Source organism: Plecotus auritus (genome assembly GCF_963455305.1).
Source record: "Plecotus auritus genome assembly, chromosome: X".
NCBI lineage: Eukaryota > Metazoa > Chordata > Mammalia > Chiroptera > Vespertilionidae > Plecotus > Plecotus auritus.
This window is the reverse complement of record NC_137784.1, coordinates 33,227,873-33,250,931: the sequence shown is the minus strand read 5'-3', so window position 1 is coordinate 33,250,931 and position 23,059 is coordinate 33,227,873. Positions and strand designations below refer to the sequence as shown.

Sequence of the window (23,059 nt, the reverse complement as noted above, 5' to 3'; positions counted from 1 at the left end):
AGAGAACTATTTTTTTTTTTAGAGAACTATTTTTAAAAGGTCTTAAGAATCTCTAGCTATCAAAAAGAAAAAGATCTTGAGAGTTTTACAGTAATGTAAAACTAACCACTCAAACTACTTTTCCTTGCTTAGTCATGACAACCAATTTTCTGGAGGCTATATTAAGGATTTGAGGCAGAGATACTGACATATGAGAAAAAAATGTATTCCATCCTGGTCCTGAGATTGCTGGAACTGTCATCAGCCAACTCAAAATGGAGTTTGAAAAGTAGGCAACTGACTCACCACTTTCCTTTAGCACATGAGACTTGATATATTTTCTTTCTTTTCCTCCTCCTTGCACTCTGTATCTCTACCAAATTTGTCCTTCCTTCCCACTGTACTACCTGTGTAGTGAGTCCCTAAGACCACCCCCAGGTTTTCCCATTAGCTAGGAAGACTGAGAGGACTCAGCCTGCAGTCATATTCATGGCTAAGATTTATTACAGTGAAAGGATGCAAAGTAAATCAGCAAAGGGAAAAGGCACATGAGGCACAGCTTAGAGGAAACCAGGTATAAGCTTCCAAGAGTCCTCTCACAGTAGAGCCATATAAGGTACTTAAATACTCCACTAATGACTTGTGACATTATGTCAGAGATATCAAGCTCTTTAGAGACTGAGTGACAAAGGTTATTATTGGGGCTGGTCATGTACATATTGTCTGTCTAGCATCTATGCAAATTCTAGACTCCCAGAAGGAAAGTAGGTGTTCATCATAAACCACATTACTTATACAAAAAATTTAGGCACAGTGTAACATCTTATCAATCAGGGAATGTTTACTGTATTGTAAGGAACTGCTTACCAAACAAGTACCCAGATGCCAGCCAAGAGCCAGCCTGGCAAACAGGCCTTCCTAACAACCATGGTCTTAGACATACTCTGTTGACTCTTTTTTTCCATATCTTTAAATAACTTTCTTCATAAGCATGTGGTGAATTTTGTATTTTCCACCTCTGGTTATAGAAACCTCTCAGCAGGCATTACTGCTTCCTCTCCTTAAACAAGTCCTTACTAAGCATCAGTAGTCATTTTGGTCACCTTTCATTCATCCTCTGTCCACAACTAAGTTGCCAATCATTGTCCCCAAAGTAAATTACATGGAGTTGGAAGTCACAGCTTTGAACCAGTCTGGAATCTGTTATCAGATAACTTTATGTTTTGTTTTCCTAGTCCTTAAACTTGTTTTCACTTTCCCTAAACTGTAAAGTTGCCTGCAAACACTGCCATATATTTTTCACCTTAGTCTTTCCTGATATATCAGATAGGCTGTTTCATTTTAAATTAAGGGATGTAAGAGTTGTTCCAGAGAATAAACGTACTTATCCCCAATTGCAAATCCCATCATCTAACTACTGAGATCATATTTAAAGATTCTAAGGTACCCAGACAAGCATTTAAAGATACATATTGTTTTGCAACAACGGTCTGTTGGAATTAAGCTATGGCTTAGAGTGATGGGTTCCAAACTGTTTTACAGAACCCGGGGTTTGATGGAAGTTTAGGGGTAGTATGAGGAATAGGGTAGGGAAAAGCTATGCAGGTGGTGCTCAACACTGTGCTTCCCTCCTGCGGGCTAATCAGAGTGGTTTCAAGTTTATAGGTTTTATATATGAAGTTGCTAGTGACAGTCTGTCTCTAAGATTTGTTTTTAAAAGGATTTTGCTGTACAAAATGGTTTGAAAATGACCCTTAGGCGCTTAGATAAGACACTTTTAGAAATGAATTGATTATCTCATTACTTGCAATTATTAAATTGTTACTTCACTATCCTAAGTTAATGACACGAAGGAGTTATATACTTTTTAAAGTCCTTAGCTGATTAGTTAATTGGATCTTTCACCTTCTTAAACACTTAATCATAAAAGGATATGTAAAGAAAGTCCTTTTCAGTTTAACATGGCTTAGGATGTGAAAAAATACCTAGTTTAAAAAAGAATAAATCATCAATCCCCTTTATATAGGTAATTACCATGTTAGATTGAGAATACTTTCTTAAATTGGATGTGAAAACTAAAGTATATTAATTGAATTGTGATCCTTAAGAACATCTTGATTGGTATTATTAACTAATGTGTAATTTAACATAGGGTGATGGCTTAATGGGAACAAAGATAATATTAAAATTACAAAAGCATCAAGTTTTTGGTAGCATCCATTAGGAGTTTAATAGTTTGTTTAAATTTCTTAGGTTCTAGATTTAAGAAAATTGCTTATCCATTGGGATTGGCCACTTTAGGAGCAACTGTTTGTTACCCAGTTCAGTCCGTAATAATTGCAAAGGTAAGTTGTTTTTAAGTGAAAGCTGCATTTCAGTATTTGTTTAAACTCTTGGTATGATAATATTTAAATGTCATACAGTATCTAGAACATTTAATTTTCAGAGAAATGTATTTAGTATCATCTCTTACATTGGCAAAATCACATTAGCATCTCAGCATGGCAATGCCATTCCTAACTATATGATCATCACAAATAAATAGGATGAATTTGTTTCAACATAATTCATCATTATAAATGCTATGTGATGATTAAGTTCAGAGACACTGAATTAGAATTTATGGGGATAGCCCAACCGGTTGTAGCTCAGTGGTTGAGCATTGACCTGTTAACCAGGAGGTCACAGTTTGATTCCTGGTCAGGGCACATGCTGGGGTTGTGGGCTTGATCTCCAGTAGGGAGCGTGTAGGAGGCAACCGATCGATGATTCTCTCTCATCATTGATGTTTCTATCTCTTTCTCCCTCTCCCTTCCTCTCTGATGTCAATAAAAATATTTTTAAAAAGAATTTACGGGAATAAATACCATTCATTCTATTGTAGAGTTATGTAAAATTCAAATAACAGAAAATGATACCTTCTGGCAGCTGTCATTTGGACAGATTAACATAATGTAAGAAACAGCCATTTGGTAGGTACCCAGACAAGATAACAGAGGCTTCTGAAAGTAAAAAAAAAAAAATACAGACGCATATACAAACTAAATTTTGAAACCATCTGGAACTAAGTAACATTTCCCATGAAAAACCCATATTATGGTTGTTTTGTCATTTTTTTGTTAGTTTATCTGCAAATCCAAATATTTTCCTAGTAATTTTAAGAACATGTGTCAGTATTTTATTTTGTTTTTAACACAGATTCTGAGTGAGGAGAGCTTTGTAATATGCAGTATTTTCTTCCTTTCTTTCCTTCTTCCCTTAATTACCAATATTTAAAATTTCCCCCTCACACTTGATGCAGTGTATAGTGATACCAAAAGGACTTTCTGTACTTATCATTATGGCATCGCTTAAATTATTGATGTAAATAAAAATGTGTAATCAGTACTTTAAAATGTCAAGGATATAGAACTCTCTGTAGTTTGTAATATAATTAAATTATAGAAGCATATAGCAAATAAACAGAACATTATTCATTAAATCTTGTTATACTTGAGATAATTGATGAATAAAATGATACATTTATTTTTTTAAATCTTTCCTAAAATTGATGAAGGAATTAGCTACTTAAATTCATGTAATATTAGTACAGAAAGCAAACTTTGAGCTCATTACATTCAACTTTCTCAGTTAACAGTAAGGAAACTGTGGCCCAGAGAAATTTCGCGGTATCTAATTTGCCTAGGGCTCTCTTCAGCTTCAGGTTTTGTACTTTCATGTCCATTTCTCTTCCCAGTGCATGATACTGCCACTGATTCTTTTTGTTTGTTTACAGTAATGATAACATGGGTTTTTAAAATAAAATTGATACCTACTCATCCTTAAATAATTTAAGCATTACAAAAAAAGTGTAGGAGAAAACAAACCCCCTGAAATTCTTCCATTCAGAAAAATATCAGTGTTAAAATTTAGAATATTATTCTAGTAATTTATTCATGCCTGCGTAGAGATAGAAAAATAGGTGGGTGTATAAGAACAGGATCATAGTATATATAGTATGCATTTTATTTTTAATTAAAAAAATAAAGTATTAAAGTCATTTACTTTCACAGAAGGAAATAAAAAGAAAAGAATTGCTTATCTTTAAATAAAAATTTATATGTTAAGAGTTACTAATATGAGTTCCTAAAAGTTCTTTTGTGGTTAAATAATTGTTACTTAAATTTCTAGAGTTTGGACTCTTGCTTTCTTTTAACTGTCATATAACAATGTCATATGAAACATTTGGTGAATTCTAATATAACATATATATATATATATATATATATATATATATATATATATTATATATACTAGATATATATTAGATATTAGATATAAATATATATTTGTATACACTAGACATAAATATTATATCTATAATATGGGTCCTTTTAAAAACTTATTTATTTATTATTTTTTTCTTTATTGATTAAGGTATTATATATGTGTCCTTATCCCCCCATTGTACCCCCCCACTCCTGCCCTCATCCCCCTGGTATCTGTGTCCATTGGTTAGGCTTATATGCATGCATACAAGTCCTTTGGTTGATCTCTCCCCCTTACCCCCATCCTCCCCTAACTTCCATCTGAGGTTTGAAGGTCTGATCAATGCTTCTCTGTCTCTGGATCTGTTTTTGTTCAGCAGTTTATGTTGCTCGTTGTATTCCACAAATGAGTGAGATCATGTGATATTTATCTTTCTCTGACTGGCTTATTTCGCTTAGCATAATGCTCTCCAGTTCCATCCATGCTGTTGCAAATGGTAAGAATTCCTTCATTTTTACAGCAGCGAGGTATTCCATTGTGTAGATGTACCACAGTTTTTTAATCCACTCATCTGCTGATGGGCACTTAGGTTGTTTGCAAATCTTAGCTATGGAGAATTGTGCTGCTATGAACATAGGGGTTCATATATCCTTTCTGATTGGTGTTTCTAGTTTCTTGGGATATATTCCTAGAAGTGGGATTAGTGGGTCAAATGGTAGTTCCATTTTTAGTTTTTTTGAGGAAACTCCATATTGTTCTCCGCAGTGGCTGCCACCAGTCTACATTCCCACTAGCAGTGCACGAGGGTTCCTTTTTCTCCGAATCCTCGCCAGCACTTGTCATTTGTTGATTTATGTGTTTTTTTCTTTATTGATTAAGGTGTTACAAATGTGTCCTTATTCCCCCGTTACCCTCCCCATCCCCCCACTCATGCCCTCACCCCCCTGTTGTCTGTGTCCATTGGTTAGGCTTATATGCATGCATACAAGTCCTTTGGTTGATCTCTTCCCCTTACCCTCACCTTCCCTTACCTTCCTTCTGATTTGTTGATGATAGCCATTCTGATAGGTGTGAGATGATACCGAATTTTCATTTTTATTTGCATCTGTCAGAAGATTAGTGACTTTGAGCATGTTTTCATATGTCTCTTGGCCATCCTTATGTCCTCTTTTGAAAAGTATCTATTTAGGACCATTGCTCATTTTTTTATTGGGTTGCTTATCATCCTCTTGTTAAGTTTTATGAGTTCCCTGTAAATGTTGGAGATTAAACCCTTATTGGAGATAACATTGGCAAATATATTGTCCCAAGCAGTGGGCTTTCTTGTTATTTTGTTGATGGGTTCTTATGCTGTACAGAAGCTTTTTACTTTGATGTAGTCCCATTTGTTTATTTTCTCTTCAGTTTCTTGCCCCAGGAGCTGTATCAATGAAGATATTGCTTCAACATATGTCTGAGATTTTGCTGCCTGTGGATTCCTCTAATATTTTTATGGTTTCCCATCTTAAACTTAAGTCCTTTGTTCGTTTTGAGTTTATTTTTGTGTATGGTGTAAGTTGGTGGTCTGGTTTCATTTTTTGGCATATATCTGTCCAATTTTCCCAACACCATTTATTGAAGAGACTGTCTTGACTCCATTGTATGTTCTTGCCTCCTTTGTCAAATATTAATTGAGCATAGTGGTTTGGGTCGATTTCTGGGTTCTCTATTCTATTCCATTGGTCTATATGTCTGTTCTTGTGCCAGTACCAGGCAGTTCTGAGGAGAGTGGCTTTGTAATACAGCTTGATATCTGGTATTGAGATCCCACCTACTTTATTCTTCTTTCTCAGTATTGCTGCAGCTATTCGGGGTCTTTTTTTTTTACTCCAGATGAATTTTTGGAGAGTTCATTCTAGGTCTTTGAATATGCCGTTGGCATTTTAATGGGGAGTACACTGAATCTAGCTTGCTTTGGGTAGTATGGACATTTTAATGATGTTTATTCTACCAATCCATGAACATGGTATGTTCTTCCATCTGTTTACATCTTCCTCTATCTCTTTTTGCAGTGTCCTGTAGTTTTCCGCCTACAGGTCTTTTACCTCCTTAGTTAAGTTTATTTCTGGGTATCTTAATTTTTTTGGTGCAATGGAAAATGGGATTTTTTAAAAATCTCTCTTTCTGTAAGTTCACTATTGGTGTACAGAAATGCCATAGATTTCTTTAGTGTTGTCCCAAAGTTCCCTTAGGCTCTCCTCCTGCTTTTTAATTTTTTTTTCTAGAAGCTGCTCTACTTGGGTATTTTTTCCTACCTTGTCTTCTAGCTCACTGATGCAGTCCTCTGCTTCTTCTAGTCTACTCTTGATGCTTTCTATTGAGTTCTTTACAGCAGTGATGTGATTTTTCATTTCTTCTTGGTTCTTGTTCATGTCCTCTTGGTTCTTACTCCTATTGTAGAATTTTTCTTCCATTCTTTTCAGCCACCTTATGACCATTTCTCTGAATTCTTTCTCTGACAGGTTGCTTGCCTCCATTTCATTTACTTCCTTTTCTGGTGATGCCTGCTTTTCTTTCATATGAGGGCTGTTTCTTTGTCTCCCCATGGTCTCTCTTCTCCAGGTGTCTGGTTATGTAGTTCTCTCTCTCCTACATTGATAAAGGCACAAAATACAACACAACCAAGTACCAAACACAAGGCACTGAACAGAAATGTATTCACGATATTAATAACCCCAAATAAAGGTGACCACCAGAGAAAGGCAAATTAAGGGATAGGAGAGAAAGAAGAGAAGAAGAAAAAAGAAAGAAAGGAGTGTCAAAATGAAATTGGAAAAAGGGGGAAAAAAGTAAGAGAGAAAAGAAAGAGAATAAGAAAGAAAAGGGGGAAGAAAAAAAGAAAGAAAAGGGGAACAAACTATATATATGGGGAGAAAACTCCAATAGAACGGCCACTAATCTCAGCAAATGCCAGCAACAAGTTCCTGGAGATGAATACAAACTACAAGCAACAACTAATATCATCCGAGGTGAGGGAAAACAGAAGCAAAAAACAAACAAAAACAAAGCAAACAAAAAAACACAACAAAAAAAGAATAAGCAAAACAATCTCACAAACAAGCATAAAAAATCGACATAATCAACATTCAAGCAAACAACAACAAAAGGACAGAGAGAAAAACAATTTTTTGGATAGTGAAGACAGAGAAGAGAGAGGTGTGTATGAACTCGGAGCAGGGGATTGGAAATTAGATATATAAGTAGGGTGAAATTTTAACAGGGTAAAAAGAAACAATAGGGAGAATCTAAAGCAGGAGAAGGGTAAGAGAAACAGGACAACAAAAGGAGAAAAGTTAGGAAGAGAGTGATGGCATAAAGGTAGAGTTAAGATTGAGTAGAATGATGCTAAAGGAAAGCTGAAAATAGAATGTAGAACACTAATATCAAAGTCAAATAAAGAGAAAATAAAATGACACTTTTTTTTAAAAAAAAAGGTAAAATAGAAGTAGTAATAATACTGATTGAAAATAAAAATGTAATAATAAAAAGGTAAAATCAAGTGAGGAAAAAAGAAAAAAAATTAATTTCTTAAGTAAAAGATGAAAAAAAATAATAAAAAAATAAAAAATAAAAATAAATAAAAATAAAATGTGCAATAGTGAAGGTCATTCACTTCCTCTATTGTTCTGTTTGGCATGCCTATTTCCCAGTCTGGACAGTATTGCAGTTCCCTGCGTTCCACTGCTCCTCAGTGATGTAAGCCTGTCCTGATTTTTAAGCAGGCAGTGTGTCTTACTCTCTTGTATTCCTGTATTTGTGATTGCACAAGAGTCAATTTGTGATCCAACCCCTGGGTGGCAGTGTTTCTGGATTGACCTCTGGGTCTATAGGTCCTCTCTAGCCTGTGCTTAGATCTTGCTTTCCCTGTGGCACTCAATACCGGTTTGTGGGAGTGGGCTGCCCCAGAGCTGGTTCTCTGATGGTCACTCCCCGCTCCGATCCCCAGGTTCCAGAAAAACAGCTTTCCCCTGCAGTCTCCTAGGGTGTTCCCAACTGGGTGATCCCATGCACTGGGCTCAGCAATCAGAAGAAAGGATTTAAAGAGGAGAAAGCGCAAGTGTGTGAACTCCTGGGATGCGCGTAAGTCTGCGCAGTCCTTCCTGCCCTTCCTGCCCTTCCTCCCCCCCCGCCCCCCCCGGTCCAAGCAGCTGGCACACTTCCAAAATTTTTAGGCTGTCCTGCGTCAGATCAAAATGGGTTGCTTTTTAGAGATCCCCTCTGTTAGCAGTTCTGAGGACCCCCTTCCACATTCACGGATCACGCCAGCCCAACAGCCACGGATTTTTCTAGGCACAGACTTCTCCTGGTCCTCCAGCTCCCGCAGTGCGCATGTTTCTCTGTCCTGCCGTTACCAGGGACCTCACCTTATCCCAGGCTAAATCTGACCTTTCCGTGGTGGAGTGTAGAGCTCCTCTGAATCCGCGTGTTTATGCCAATTGGGGACCAGTGCTCTGGGGTTCGCAGCTGTTCGGTGGGTGCCGCAGTTGTAGATTTTCAGGCTTCCCATAACATTCACTTTCCCCTTCAAGATGGCATGGTCTCCGCGTCTGATCTGGTGGCTCCGGGAGGGAACCCAGCAGCAGTGGGGGCTGCCCAGTCAGGGGAGCCCCATCCAGCAGTCCCCCACCTTCTCCTGGAGTATAGCTGTCCCTTAACTCACCAACAGACACGCCCCGTGCGATCCTCAGCTGTTCTTTCTATCTACTCCAGGACAAGGCTCGGGACACGTCTGTCTATTCTGCCACCATTTTTCCCCCCCTGCCTGTCGCCATAGATTTCTTGGCATTGATTTTGTATCCTGCTACTTTGCCGAATTCATTTATAAAGTCTAATAATTTTTTGATGGAGTCTTTAGGGTTTTCTGTGTACAGTAGCATGTCATCTGCGAATAAGGACAGTTTTACGTTTTCTTTTCCAATTTTTATGCCTTTTATTTTTTCTTGTCAATCACAATGGATAGTACTTCCAGTACTATGTTGAACAGGAATGGTGAAAGTGGGCATCCCTGTCTTGTTCCTGTTATTAGGAGAAATGGTTTTAATTTTTTCCCATTCATTATGATGTTAGCTGTGGTTTTGTCATATATGGCTTTTATTATGTTGAGGTATGATCCCTCTATTCCCATTTTGCTGAGAGTTTTTATCAAGAAAGGGTGTTGGATTTATTCAAATGTTTTTCTGCATTAATTGATATGACTATGTGATTTTTATCTTTCAATTTGTTTATGTGATGAGATTTTAGTAAATGATAATGGTGACATTTCCAATCCATGACAGGAAAGATAGACTATTTAAAAAACAGTTTTGGGCCCGCCCGGTGTCGCTTAGTGGTTAAGCATCAACCTATGATCCAGAAGGTCAGGGTTTGATTCCCGGTCAGGGCACATGCCCAAATTGCGGCTCAATCCCAATCCCCAGTGTGAGTGTACAGGAGGCAGTCAATCAATGATTCTCTCTCATTATTGATATTTCTGTCTCTCTCTCCTCTGTCCCTCTCTGAAATCAATAAAAAAATATTTTAAAAAAATGAAAAAAAAATTTTTTATGTGATATATCACGTTTATTGATTTGCGGATATTGTACCATCCTTGCATCCCCAGGATAAATTCTACTTGGTCATTTTGTATGATCTTTCTGATGTCCTGCTGGATCTGATTTTTGTTGAAGATTTTGGCATTTATGTTCATGAGGGATATTGGCCTGTAATTCTCTTTCATTGTGTGGTCTTTATTTGGTTTTGGTATTAGGGTGATGCCGGCTTCATAGAATGAGCTTGAAAGTGTTCCTTCCTCTTGAATTTTTCAGAATAAACTGAGGAGGATAGGTTTTAGTTCTTCCTTGAATGTTTGGTAAAACTCCACTGTGAAGCCATCTGGCCCTAGGCTTTTGTTTGCTGGAAGCTTTTTTGATGACTGCTTCAATTTCTTCCATAGTTATTGGCCTATTGAGATTTTTAGATTCTTCCTGATTGAGTTTTTGGAAGGTTGTATTTTTCTAGGAATATGTCCATTTCCTCCAGGTTGTCTAGTTTGTTGGAATAGAGTTGTTCATAGTGTTTTTTAACAATCCTTTGTAGTTCTGTGGGGTCTGTTGTTATTTCGCCTCTTTCATTTCTGATTTTGTTTATTTGGGTCCTCTCTCCTTGCTTCTCGTTGAGTCTGGCTAGAAGTTCATCAATCTTGTTTATCCTTTCAAAGAACCAGCTCTTAGTTTCATTGATCTTTTGTATAGTTTTTTTTCTCTATGTCATTAATTTCTGCTCTGATCTTTATTATCTCCTTCCATCTACTCACTCTGGGCTTTTCTTATTGCTCTCTTTCTAATTCTTTAAGTTGTAGAGTTAGATGATTTATTCCTTTTTTTTCTTGTTTTTTTTTTGAGATAGCCCTGTAGGGGTATAAACTTCCCTGTCAGGACTGCTTTCACTGTGTCCCATAGGTTTTGAATTGTTGTTTTTTTATTGTCATTAGTTTCCAGGATGTTTTTATTTTCTTCTTTGATCTCTTTGGTAATCCAATCATTGTTTAATAGAATGCTATTCAACTTCCATGTATTTCAATTTTTTTATTGTTTTAATTGTAGTTTATTTCTAATATTATGCCACTGTGGTCTGAGAAGATGCTTGGTATGATCTCAAACTTCTTGAATTTGGGGAGATTTTGCTTGTGACCCCATATGTGGTCTATTTTTTAAAATGTCCCATGTGCACTTGAGAAGAACGTATATTTTGTCCATTGAATATGATGTTGACCATGTGGCTTTGGGGTGAAATGTTCTGAAGATGTCAATTAAGTCCATCTGATCTAGTGAGTCATTTAGGATTGCTGTTTCTTTGCTGATTTTTTGTCTAGAGGATTTATCTAGTGATGTCAGTGGTGTATTAAAGTTCCCTACTATAATTGTATTGTTGTCAATCTCTCCTTTGATATCCTCAGTTTTTAATTTTTTCAGGAAACTCCATACTGTTTTCCATAGTGTCTGCTCTAGTCTGCATCCCCACTAGCAGTGTACTAGGGTTCTCTTTTCTCCACATCCTGGCCCACAATTGTTCGTTGATTTGTTGATGGTAGCCTTTCTGACAGGTATGAGATTAAAACATCATTGTCATTTTACTTTCCATCTCTCTGATGATTACTGACTTTGAACATTTTTCTCATATGTCTCTTGGCCATGGAGTAGTGTATATATAGGTTCTTTGCCCTTTTTAGAAATATATTTTTATTGATTTTAGAGAGGAAGGGAGATGGGGGGAGAGATAGAAATATCAATGATGAGAGAGAATCATTGATTGGCTGCCTCCTGTATGCCCCTTACTGGGGTTCAAGTCTGCGACCTGGGCATGTGCCCTTGATTGGAATCGAACCGGGGAACCTTCAGTCCACAGGCTGACACTTTATCCACTGAGCCAAATCAGCTAGGGCTTTTGCCCATTTTTTAATTGGATTGTTTGTCTTCCTTTTAAGTTGTATGAGTTCCTTACATATTTTGGAAGTTAACCCTTTATCAGATGTATCATTAGCCAGTATGTTCTCCCATACAGTGGGATCCCTTTTCATTTTGTTGATGGTTTATTTTGCTGTGCAGAATCTTTTTAGTTTGATGTAATCCCATTTGTTTATTTTTTCCTTTTGTTTTCTTTGCCCTAGGAGATGTATTGGCAAACATATTCCTACAAGAGATGTCTGATATTTTGCTGCCTGCATTTTTTCTAGGATATTTATGGTTTCACAACTTTTATCTGTTTTGAGGGTATTCTTGTCTATAGTGTAAGTTGGTGGTCTCACTGTATTTTTTTTTTTTTGCATGCTCCTTTGCAATTTTCCCAACACATTTATTGAAGAGACTGTTTTTACTCCACAATATGCTCTTGCCTCCTTTGTCAAATATTAATTGACCATAAAGGCTTTCATTGACTTCTGGGCTCTCTGTCTGTTCCATTCATTGATCTATATGCTTATTCTGGTGCCAGTACCAGGCTGTTTTGATTACAGTGGCTTTGTATTATAGTTTGATATCCAGTATTATGATCCCTCCAAATTTGTTCTTCTTACTCAAGATTGCTGAGGCTATTCAGGGTCTTTTTGGTTTTATATAAATTTTTGGCAAGTTTGTTCTATGTCTGTGAAATATGCCATTGATATTTTAATAGGGATTGAATTGAATCTATAGATTTATTTGGGTAGTATGGCCATTTTACTGATGTTATTCTACCAATCTATGAACATGGTGTATTCTACTGTTTGTTTGTGTCTTCCTCTATTTTCTCAATGTCCTGTAGTTTTCCAATTACAGGTCTTTTACTTCCTTGGTTAAGTTTATTCCACGGTATCTTAATTCTTTTTTGTTACAATGGTAAATGGCATAGTGGTTTGTTTTTTTTTACTTTCTCTTTCAGATAGTTTATTATTGGTGTATAAAAATAGCATTGATCTTCAGAAAGACATTGAAGCATGCAACAGACTGACATATTTCAGAAGGAAGGAGGAGTGCAGGAATGGTTAACAAATGAGCTTATATGCATATATTCATAGCCCATGAACAGACAGTAATGTGGAGATAGTCTGGAGAAGGGATGGGAGCAGAGTGGAGGGGGACAATGGTTGGAAAAAAGGAAACATCTGTAATACTTTCAACAATAAAGATAAATTTTAAAAAAATGACATTGATTTATGGGTGATAATTTTGTATCCTGCTACTTTGCCAAATTCATTTATTAAATCTAGTAGTTTTTTGGTTGAGTCCACAGGATTTTCTATGTACTATATCATGTCATCTACAAATAATGACAGTTTCATTTCTTCCTTTCCTATTTGGAAACTTTTCATTTCTTCTTCTTGTCTGATCACTGGGGCTAAGACTTCCAATACTATGGTGAATAAGAGTGTTGAAAGCAGACATCCCGGTTATGTTCCTGTTCTTAAGGGAAACACTTTTAGTTTTTGTCCATTGAATATGAAGTTGAGTGTAGGTTTGTCACATATGCCCTTTATTATGTTATGATCTCAGTAGTCCCACGTTCCTGTGATTTTGAAAAAAATGCTCAGTCACTAATCATCCAAGAGATGCAAATCAAAATGACAATGAAGTATCACCTCACACCTGTCAGAACAGCTATCATCAACAAATCAACAAACAACAAGTGCGTGGCCTGGATGTGGAGAAAAGGGAACCCTCATACACTGCTGGAGGCAATGCAGACTAGTGCAGCCACTATGAAAAACAGTATGGAGTTTTCTCAAGAACTTAAAAATGGAATTCCAATTTGACTCAGTGATCCCACTTCTAAGAATATAGCCTAAGAAACCTGAAACACCATTCACAAAGAATGTATGTACCCCTGTGTTCATAGCAGCACAATTTAAATAGCTAAAATTTGAAAAAAAAAAAGTGCCCATCAGCATATGAGTGGGTAAAAAAGCTGTGGTGCATTTACACAATGGAATACCAAGCAGCTGTAAAAAAAAAAAAAAACCTCAACATTTGCACAGCATGGATGGACCTGGAGAGTATGATGCTAAATGCAATAAGCCCTTCAGAGAAAGATAAGAATCACATGATTTCACTCATATGTGGAGGAATCTAATGAAAAAATGAACTGATGAACAAAATAGATCCAAAGAATAGAAGCATGGAAAAGAAGGAAGGTAGAAGAGGGTGGGTAGGTGGGAAGAGATCAACCAAAGAACTTGTATGCATATATGCATAACCCATGGACACAGACAATAGGGTGGTGAAGGCCTGGAGTAGGGGCTGGGGTTGGCTTAGAAGAGGTCAATGGGGCACAAAGGGGACATATGTAATACTTTCAACAATAAAGAATTTTTTTTAATTGGGATTTCATTTTGTCAAGTGCTTTTTCTGCATCTATTTATATAATCATGATTTTTATCTTTCATTTTCTTTAGGTAATGTATCATAGTTATTGATTTGCAAATATTATACCAGCCTGAATCCCTAGGATAAATCCCACTTGGTCATGGTGAATAATCTTTTTAATATGTTACTGTATCCAGTTTGCTAATATTTTATTGAGGAGATTGGCATCTATGTTCAACAGGGATATTGGCCTATAATTTTCTTCCATTGTAGCGTCTTTATCTAGTTTTGGATTTAGGATAATACTGGCCTCATAAAAAGAGCTTGAAAGTCTTCCTTCCTCTTGAAATTTTTGGAATAGTTTGAGGAGGATAGGTGTTAGTTCTTTGAATGTTTGATAAAAGTGCCCTGTGAAGACATCCGGTCCATGACTTTTATATACTGGTAGTTTTTGTTATTATTATTATTGCTTCAATTTCATTAATTGCTATTGGCCTATTCAGGTTTTCTGATTCTTCCTGATTCAGTTTGGGAAGAGTGTATGTTACTAGGAATTTGGCATTTCAACCAGGTTTTCCAATTTGTTGACTATAGTTGTTTATAATATTTCTTACAATCCTTTGTACTTCTATGGTGTCAGTTGTTACTTTACTGCTTTCATTTCTGATTTTATTTATTGTGTCCTCTCTTTGTTTCTTGATGATCCTGGCTAGCAGTTAATCAATCTTGTTTATCTTTTTAAAGAACCAGCTCTTGGTTTCATTGATCTTTTATATTGTGTTTTTTTTTATCCTTTAGTGATTTATTTCTGCTCTTATCTTTATTTTTTCTTTCCTCTACTGTCTTTGGGCTTTCCTTGTTGTTCATCTTCTAATTCTTTTAGTTGTAGAATTAGATATTTTATTAGAGGTTTTTCTTGTTTTTTGAGGTAGGCCTGTAGTGCTATGAACTTCACTCTCAGGACTGCTTTCCCTGTGTCCCATAGATTTTGGGTTATTGCATGTTCATTTCATTTTTTTCCAGGAAATTTTAAATTTCTTCCTTCATCTCATTGGTGACCCTTTCATTGTTTAATAACATGCTATTTACCCTCCATGTGTTTGAATGTTTTTTACTGTTTTTATTGTAGTTGATTTCTAGTTTCATGTCATTGTGATCTGAGAAGATGTTTGATATGGTTTAAATCTTCTTGAACTTTTAGAGACTTATTTTGTGTCCTCATCTGTGGTCTATATTTGAGAATGTCTCTGTGCACTTGAGAGGAATGCATGTCCTGTAGCTTTAGGGGGAAATGTTCTGTAGTTATCAATTAAATTCATCTGACCTGGTGTGTCATTTAGGGCAGGGGTTCTCAAACTACGGCCCGCGGGCCACATGCGGCCCGCCGAGGACATTTATCCGGCCCACCGGGTTCCACTGCCTGTCCTGCTTAGCAGCCGACTCGTCCCGGGCCCACAGTGCGCATAGGAATTTGTTCATAGTTTTTTTTTTTTAAACTATATTCCGGCCCTCCAACGGTCTGAGGGACAGTGAACTGGCCCCCTGTTTAAAAAGTTTGAGGACCCCTGATTTAGGGTCACTGTTTTCTTTTTTTATTTCTTTTGTGTCGAAGATCAATCCAATGAAGTCAGTGGGATGTTAAAGTCTCCTACTATGAATATTGTTGTCAGTCTGTCCCTTAAAGTCCTCCAAGATATATATATATATATACACACTCATATTTTGGGTGCATATATGTTTACCAGTATCATATCCTCTTGTTGAATTTATCCCTTTAATATTATGAAGTGACCTTTATTGTCTCTTGTGTCGGCCTTCATCATGAAGTCTATTTGTCAGTTATAATATTCCTACCCCAGCTTTTTTTGTTTGTTTCCATTTTCATGGAAAAATTTTTTCCATTCCTTCACTTTCACCTGTGTGACTTTTGTCTTGAAGTGGGTCTCTTGTGAACAGCATATATATGAGCCATGTTTTCTTATTGATTCAGCTACCCTATATCTTTCTATTGGAGCATTTAATCCATTTATATGCAAGGTTATTATTGATAGCTACTTATTTATTGCCATTTTTATTCTTTACACCTGTGTTTCTCTCTATATATTTCTTATTATTACATCAGTCCCTTTAACATTTCTTGCAATGCTGGTTTGTTGGTAATAAACTACCCTTTTATTGTCTGGAAAGTTCTTTATTTCATTATCTATGTTGAATGATAGACTTGCTGGATATAGTAATATTGGTTTAAGATTCTTGCTTTTCATTACCTTGAATACTTCATGTCATTCGCTTCTGAGCTGTAAAGTTTATTTTATGTTTGGAAATCAGCTGACGGCCTTCTGGGAGCTCCTTTATAGGTAACCAATTACTTTCCTCTTGCTGCCTTTAAGATTCTCTCTTTGTCTTTAATTTTTGGCATTTTAATTATGATGTTTCTGACCATGGGCTTCTTTGGGTTCTTCTGGTTTGGGAGTCTGTGCTTCCTGAACTTGTGTGACTTTTTCCTTTACCAGGTTAGAGAAGTTTTTTGCCATTATTTATTTAAACATGTTCTCTATCCCTTGCTCATTTTATTTTATTTTATTTTATTTTTTAATAATTATTTTTTTTATTGTTTAAAGTTTTGCATATGTCTCCTTTTTCCCCAATTGACCCCCTCCCCCATCCCTTCCCAGCCTGGGCAAGCCCCCACCGCCCCAGTGTCTGTTTCCATTGGTTATGCTAATATGCATGCATATAAGTCCTTTGGTTGCTCTCTAACCTCCCCCACCATTTGTCTCTAGATCGATCTATTCTTGTTCATCAACTTATGTTGATCATTATATCCCACATATGAGTGAGATCATGTGATATTTATCTTTCTCTGACTAGCTTATTTCACTTTGCATAATGCTCTCCAGTTCCATCCATGCTGTTGCAAATGGTAAGAGTTCCTTCTTTTTAATAGCACCATAGTATTCCATTGTATAGATGTAGCACAGTTTTTTAATCCAGTCATCTGCTGATGGGCACATAGGCTGTTTCAAAATCTTAGCTATTGTAAATTGTGCTGCTATGAACATAGGGGTGCATATATCCTTTCTGATTGGTGTTTCTGTTTTCTTGGGATATAGTCCTAGAAGTGGGATTAGTGGGTCAAATGGGAGTTCCATTTTTAACTTTTTCAGGAAACTCCATACTGTTCTCCACTGTGGCTGCACCAGTCTGCATTCCTACCAGCAGTGCAGGAGGGTTCCTTTTTCTCCACATCCTTGCCAGCACTTGTCATTTGTTGATTTGTTGATGACAGCCATTCTGACAGGTGTGAGATGGTATCTCATTGTTGTTTTGATTTGCATCTCTCAGATGAATAGTGACTTTGAGCATGTTTTCATATGTCTCTGGGCCTTCTGTATGTCCTCTTTAGAAAAGTGTCTATTTGGATCCTTTGACCATTTTTTCTTGATCTTTTTAAAAATTCTTTATTGTTTAAAGTATTACATATAGTATTACATATGTCTCCTTTTTCCCCCATTGACCTCTCCTCAGCCTCCCCTACCCCCCATCACCTGCCCTCACCCACCTAGTGTCTGTGCCCATGGGTTATGCTTTTATGCATGCATACAAGTCCTTTGGTTGATCTCTTACCCCCATTCTACCCCCCCCCCCCCCCGCCGCCTTCCCTCTGCAGTTTGATGGTCTGTTCGATGCTTCTCTGTCTCTGGATTATTTTTGTTCATCAGTTTATATTGTTCATTATATTCCACAAATGAGTGATATCATGTGATATTTATCTTTCTCAACTGGCTTATTTCGCTTAGCATAATGCTCTCCAGGTCCATCCATGCTGTTGCAAATGGTAAGAGTTTTTTTCTTTTTTACAGCAGCATAGTATTCCATTATGTGGATGTACCACAGTTTTTTAATTTTTTTTAATTTAATAAATCTTTATTGTTCAGATTATTACAATTGTTCCTCTTTTTTCCTCCCATAGCTTCACTCCACCCAGTTCCCACCCCACCATCTGCCCTTACCTCCTTGCCACTGTCCTCATCCATAGGTGTACGGTCTTAGTCCAGTCTCTTCCCGCACCCCCCAAACCCCTTTCCCCCTGAGAATTGTCAGTCCACTCCCTTTCTGTGCCCCTGATTCTATTATATTCTCCAGTTTATTCTGTTCATCAGATTTTTTATTCACTTGATTTTTACATTCACTTGTTGATAGATATGTATTTGTTGTTCATAATTTTTATCTTTACCTTTTTCTTCTTCTTCCTCTTCTTAAAGAGTATCTTTCAGCATTTAATATAATCCTGGTTTGGTGGTGATGAACACCTTTAGCTATTTCTTATCTGTGAAGCTCTTTATCTGCCCTTCAATTCTGAATGATAGCTTTGCTGGGTAGAGTAATCTTGGTTGTAGGTTCTTACTATTCATCACTTTGAATATTTCTTGCCACTCCTGTCTGGCCTGCATAGTTTCTGTTGAGAAATCAGCTGACAATCATATGGGTGCTCCCTTGTAAGGTAATTAACTGTTTTTCCCTTGCTGCTTTTAATATTCTCTCTTTGTCTTTTGCTTTTGGCATTTTAATTATGATGTGTCTTGGTGTGGTCCTCTTAGGATTTCTTTTGTTTGGGGTTCTGTGCGCTTCCTGGACTTGTAAGTCTATTTCTTTCACCAGGTGGGGGAAGTTTTCAGTCATTATTTCTTGAAATAGGTTTTCAGTATCTTGCTCTCTCTCTTCTTCTGGCACCCCCATAATTCTGATGTTGGTACACTTGAAGTTGTCCCAGAGGCTCCTTACACTATCTTCAAATCTTTGGATTCTTTTTTCTTTTTGCTTTTCTGGTTGAGTGTTTTTTGCTTCTTTGTATTTCAAATCTTTGACTTGATTCTTGCGATCCTCTAGTCTGCTGTTAGGTCTCTGTATAATATTTTTTATTTCAGTCAGTGTATGTTTAATCTCTAGTTGGTCCTTTTTCATATCCTCGAGGGTCTCACTAAATTTATCGGCCTTTTCTAGAAAATTCTTGAAAAACCTTGTAACTGTGGTTTTGAACTCTATATCCAGTCATTTGCTTTCCTCCATTTCTTTCGTTTGTGATCTGTTTCTTTGTCTCTGCATTTTGGCTGCTTCCCTGAGTTGGTAGAGTAGCTTGTGTGCTAGGTGTCCTATATGACCCAGTGGCTCAGCCTCCCCAGTTACCTGAGGTGGACACTCTTGGTGCACCCCTTTGTGGACTGTGTGTACAGCCTTGTTGTAATTAAGTCTTGATTATTGTTGGTATCACTGGGAGGAATTGACCTCCAGGCCAATTGGCTGTGAGGATCAGCTGTGTCTACGCTGGGAGAACTTCTGTGCTGGAGACAGCCTTATGAGACAAGACTTGCAAAATTACAAAAGCCTCTGTGCTCAGCTTGGATGGGGCGGAGTCTCAGGGCTGAACAGACAGCCTTGGGTTCTTATCAGCCCTGCCCTATGAGGCCCCTGGGTCTCAGTGTCCCTCAGAAATCACTGCAAGAACCTCTGAGAAAAAGCTGCCCTCGAGTTTCACCCAATGCCAGACAGTCCATTTTCTCCCCCGATGAGTCTGGATTCCCAGATTCTCTCCCGGAACTGGAGTTCAGCGCAGTCAGGAGCTTCCGCCTTTCTCCCACTAGAGAAAGCCAGCGGCACACTCAGCAGTCAGTCCTCTCTGCAAGCACTTGCGTGCGCCCCTCCAGAGCTCTGCCTTTCGCAGCTCCCCTGAGTTTCTGTGTGCTCCTCTCTTTTCCTGACATTCCAGACTCCCCCCGTATGAGTCTGGGACCCCAGGGTCTCGCCCGGAACTGGGGTTCCATGCAGTCGGAACTGGGGTTCAGTGCAGTCAGGAGCTTCCGTCTCTCTCCTGCTAGAGAAAGCTAGCCAGGCACTCAGTCGCCCGTCCTCTCTGCGCGCATGTCTCCATACCTTAGCCTTTTGCAGCTCCTCTGAGTCTCCGTGTGCCCCTCTCTTTCCTTCTAGTTGTAGAATTTCCACTCAGCCAGCTTTCCTGCGGTTCTGGATGATGTCCATTCTGTCTTTTAGCTGTAGTTTTGAAATTGTTGTGCGAGGCAGCAGTTTAGGTGTTCACCTATGCCGCCATCTTGGTTTCTCCTCCCTTTGACCATTTTTTGATTGGATCATTTATCTTCCTTTTGTTTAGTTGTATGAGTTCTCTAAATTTTGGAGATTAAACCCTTATCGGAAATATCATTGGCAAATATGTTCTCACATGCAGTGGGCTTTCTTGTTGTTTTGTTGATGGTTTCTTTTGCTGCGCAGAAACTTTTTATTTTGATGTAGTCCCATTTGTTTATTTTCTCCTTAGTCTCTATTGCCTTAGAGGCTGTGTCTGTAAAGATATTGCTATGACATATGTCTGCTATTTTGCTGCCTATGGAGTCTTGTAGGATTTTTATGGTTTCCCGTCTTACATTCAAGTCCTTTAGCAATTTTGAGTTTGTTTTTGTGTATGGTGTAAGTTGGTGGTCTAGTTGCATTTTTTTGCATCTATCTGTCCAGATTTCCCAGCACCATTTATTAAAGAGATTGTTTTGACTCCATTGTATGCTCTTGCCTCCTTTGTCAATTAATTGAGCATAATGGCTCCTTGCTCATTTTCTTATCCTTCTGTTTCTATATGATGCAGATATTGTTACATTTTATTGTTGTCCCTTAGCTCCCTTAAACTATCCTCATGTTTCTTAATTGTTATTGTTTTGGATCTGTGATTGAGTAATTCTTTTCTACCCTGTCTTCTAATTTGCTGATCTGATCTTCAGCTTCTTCAAATGTGCTGTTTATTCTTTCCACTGTATTTTTTATTCTGCTATGTCATTCTTCATTTCTGACTGGTTATTTTTCATAATTTCTATGTTGTTTTCCATGCTGTTGAGCATCCTATAATCATTACTCGATACTCTTATAAATTGCTTATCTCCATTTTATTGAGCTCCTCTTCTGGAGATTCTCTGGTTCTTTCATTTGGGGCTTGTTTTTCTGTTTCCCTATTCTGGTTGCCTTTTTGGGTTTGTTTCTATGTATTAGGTAGTTCTGCTATGGCTCCCAGTCTTTGTATGTTGGACTTATATAGTTGGTGATCAGTCTTCCTGATCACTTAACCTAGGTTCTCTAAGTGTGTCCCTTGTGCGCTTTGTGTGTCACTCCTGTTGTAATTGAGTTTTGATTGCTATTGGCTCGTGCTTGTGCTCCACTCTCAGGCTAGCTGTCAGTGAGGCTCAAACCCTAACACAGTGTGCACACTGATGTTCAGGTGCCTATCACAGGATGTGGAATTCACCTCTGCAGGGTTTGGATCCTGCCAGTATCTTCCTGTGGACATACTGCATGTGAAGCTTTTTAGATCCTGCTCTGTAGTTGTCTAAAGCTAGCCACTGGCTTTGTTGGTCTGGGGCCTCTTCAAAGGTCTGGCGCAGGCCAGTGTCAGCCACTGTTTGTTACTGGACCTGAGTATTATTGATCCACAACTTGTAGCTCCCTCTGCTGGGACTGGGTGTGTAAAGAAAGGACCAAGCTGAGCACCAAAGTGTGATTTCCTAGCCCCGGGTCCTGAAGTAGGGCAGGCAACTACTCAAATCATCCAGAGATCCACCTCTGCTTGTAGGCTGATTGTTAGTCTCCCTCACTAAATGAGCCTCAGGCTGTAGTCCTTAGCAGAGCATAAACTCCACAGGATTGGTAGAAGGGGTTTCTAATGGGTGGAGCAATTTCTTCCACTAGGCTAAAGCTGCATTGATGGGAAAGCTTTGCCTGAGAAATATGGCTTCTGCAGCATGAGGGAATGACTCATCACAAGGATACTGGTAGCTGTCCTCTCAGCTCTCTTTCCAGAGCCACCAACCTGAGACTCTCCTCATACTGTTCTAGTCCACTCTGCCCTCTCTCTGCCAGAGCCCAAGGTGTCTGCACACACAATTTAGTGTGTGTGGCCCTTTAAGAGAGTGCCTGTGATTCTTGCAATCTCTTCCTGCTGGACAGAATCCTCAGTGCTTTTCACAGCCAGATGTTATGTGGGCACGTTTCATGGTTCTGTTATTCTTAGCAGGGGAGCCCACCTTGGGATTTAGTCCCCAGAGTTCTCAGTGGGAACCCCCCACAGCTGAGATATCTCTCCAGAACTTCAGCTGCTGCCTGTGAGCACAGCCAACCCTCTTGTGTCTCCTTACTTCCTACCAGTCCCCATGTGGCCTCCACTTTATGTCCTTGTTTGTAAGGGTTCTCTACAGCCAGCCTTCAATTGATTATTCAGGATAATTTATCTGTATTTTAGCTGTAATTCCAAATTGGTCCTGGGAGAATGTCAGTGTAGCTTTCACTTACTCTGCCACCATTTTGGAATCCCCCCCTAGGAATACTTTTTCTAGAAGCTGAAGCCATTTCGGGTTCCAAATCAATGTTAGAGTGTAGATAGGGGCAGGTGCCATATCATACTACGGTCCTCTCCTTTTTCTTTTTTTTATTTTTAGAATAATATTTATTTATTTATTTATTTATTTATTTATTTTTATTTTTTTTTAAATAAATCTTTATTCAGATTATTACAATTATTTCTCCTTTTCCCCCCATAGCTCCCCTCCACCCAGGTCCCACCCCACCTTCTGCCCTTACCTCCCCCCCACTGTCCTCATCCATAGGTGTATGATTTTTGTCCAGTCACTTCATGAACACCCCATACCCCTTTCCCCCTGAGAATTATCAGTCCACTCCCTTTCTATGCTCCTGATTCTATTATATTCACCAGATTATTCTGTTCCTCAGGTTTTTAATTCACTTGATTTTTAGGTTCACTTGTTGATAGATATGTATTTGTTGTTCATAATTTTTCTCTTTACTTTTTTCTTCTTCCTCTTCTTTAAGAATACCTTTCAGCATTTCATATAATACTGGTTTGGTGGTGATGAACTCCTTCAGCTTTTTCTTATCTGTGAAGCTCTTTATCTGCCCTTCAATTCTGA

The 23,059-nt window shown here is 38.0% G+C and overlaps 1 protein-coding gene across 5 annotated transcripts in view; it reads left to right on the top strand.

Annotated features, from left to right (window-relative positions):
• APOOL (apolipoprotein O like) overlaps nucleotides 1-23,059 on the top strand; it is a 142,231-nt gene that overhangs the window by 100,763 nt on the left and 18,409 nt on the right. For all 5 annotated transcript variants that reach the window (XM_080653663.1, XM_080653665.1, XM_080653664.1 and 2 more), the window contains one exon: nucleotides 2,233-2,324. In XM_080653663.1, the coding sequence (XP_080509789.1) occupies nucleotides 2,233-2,324 (92 nt within the window). The remainder of the gene's footprint in view (nucleotides 1-2,232; nucleotides 2,325-23,059) is intronic.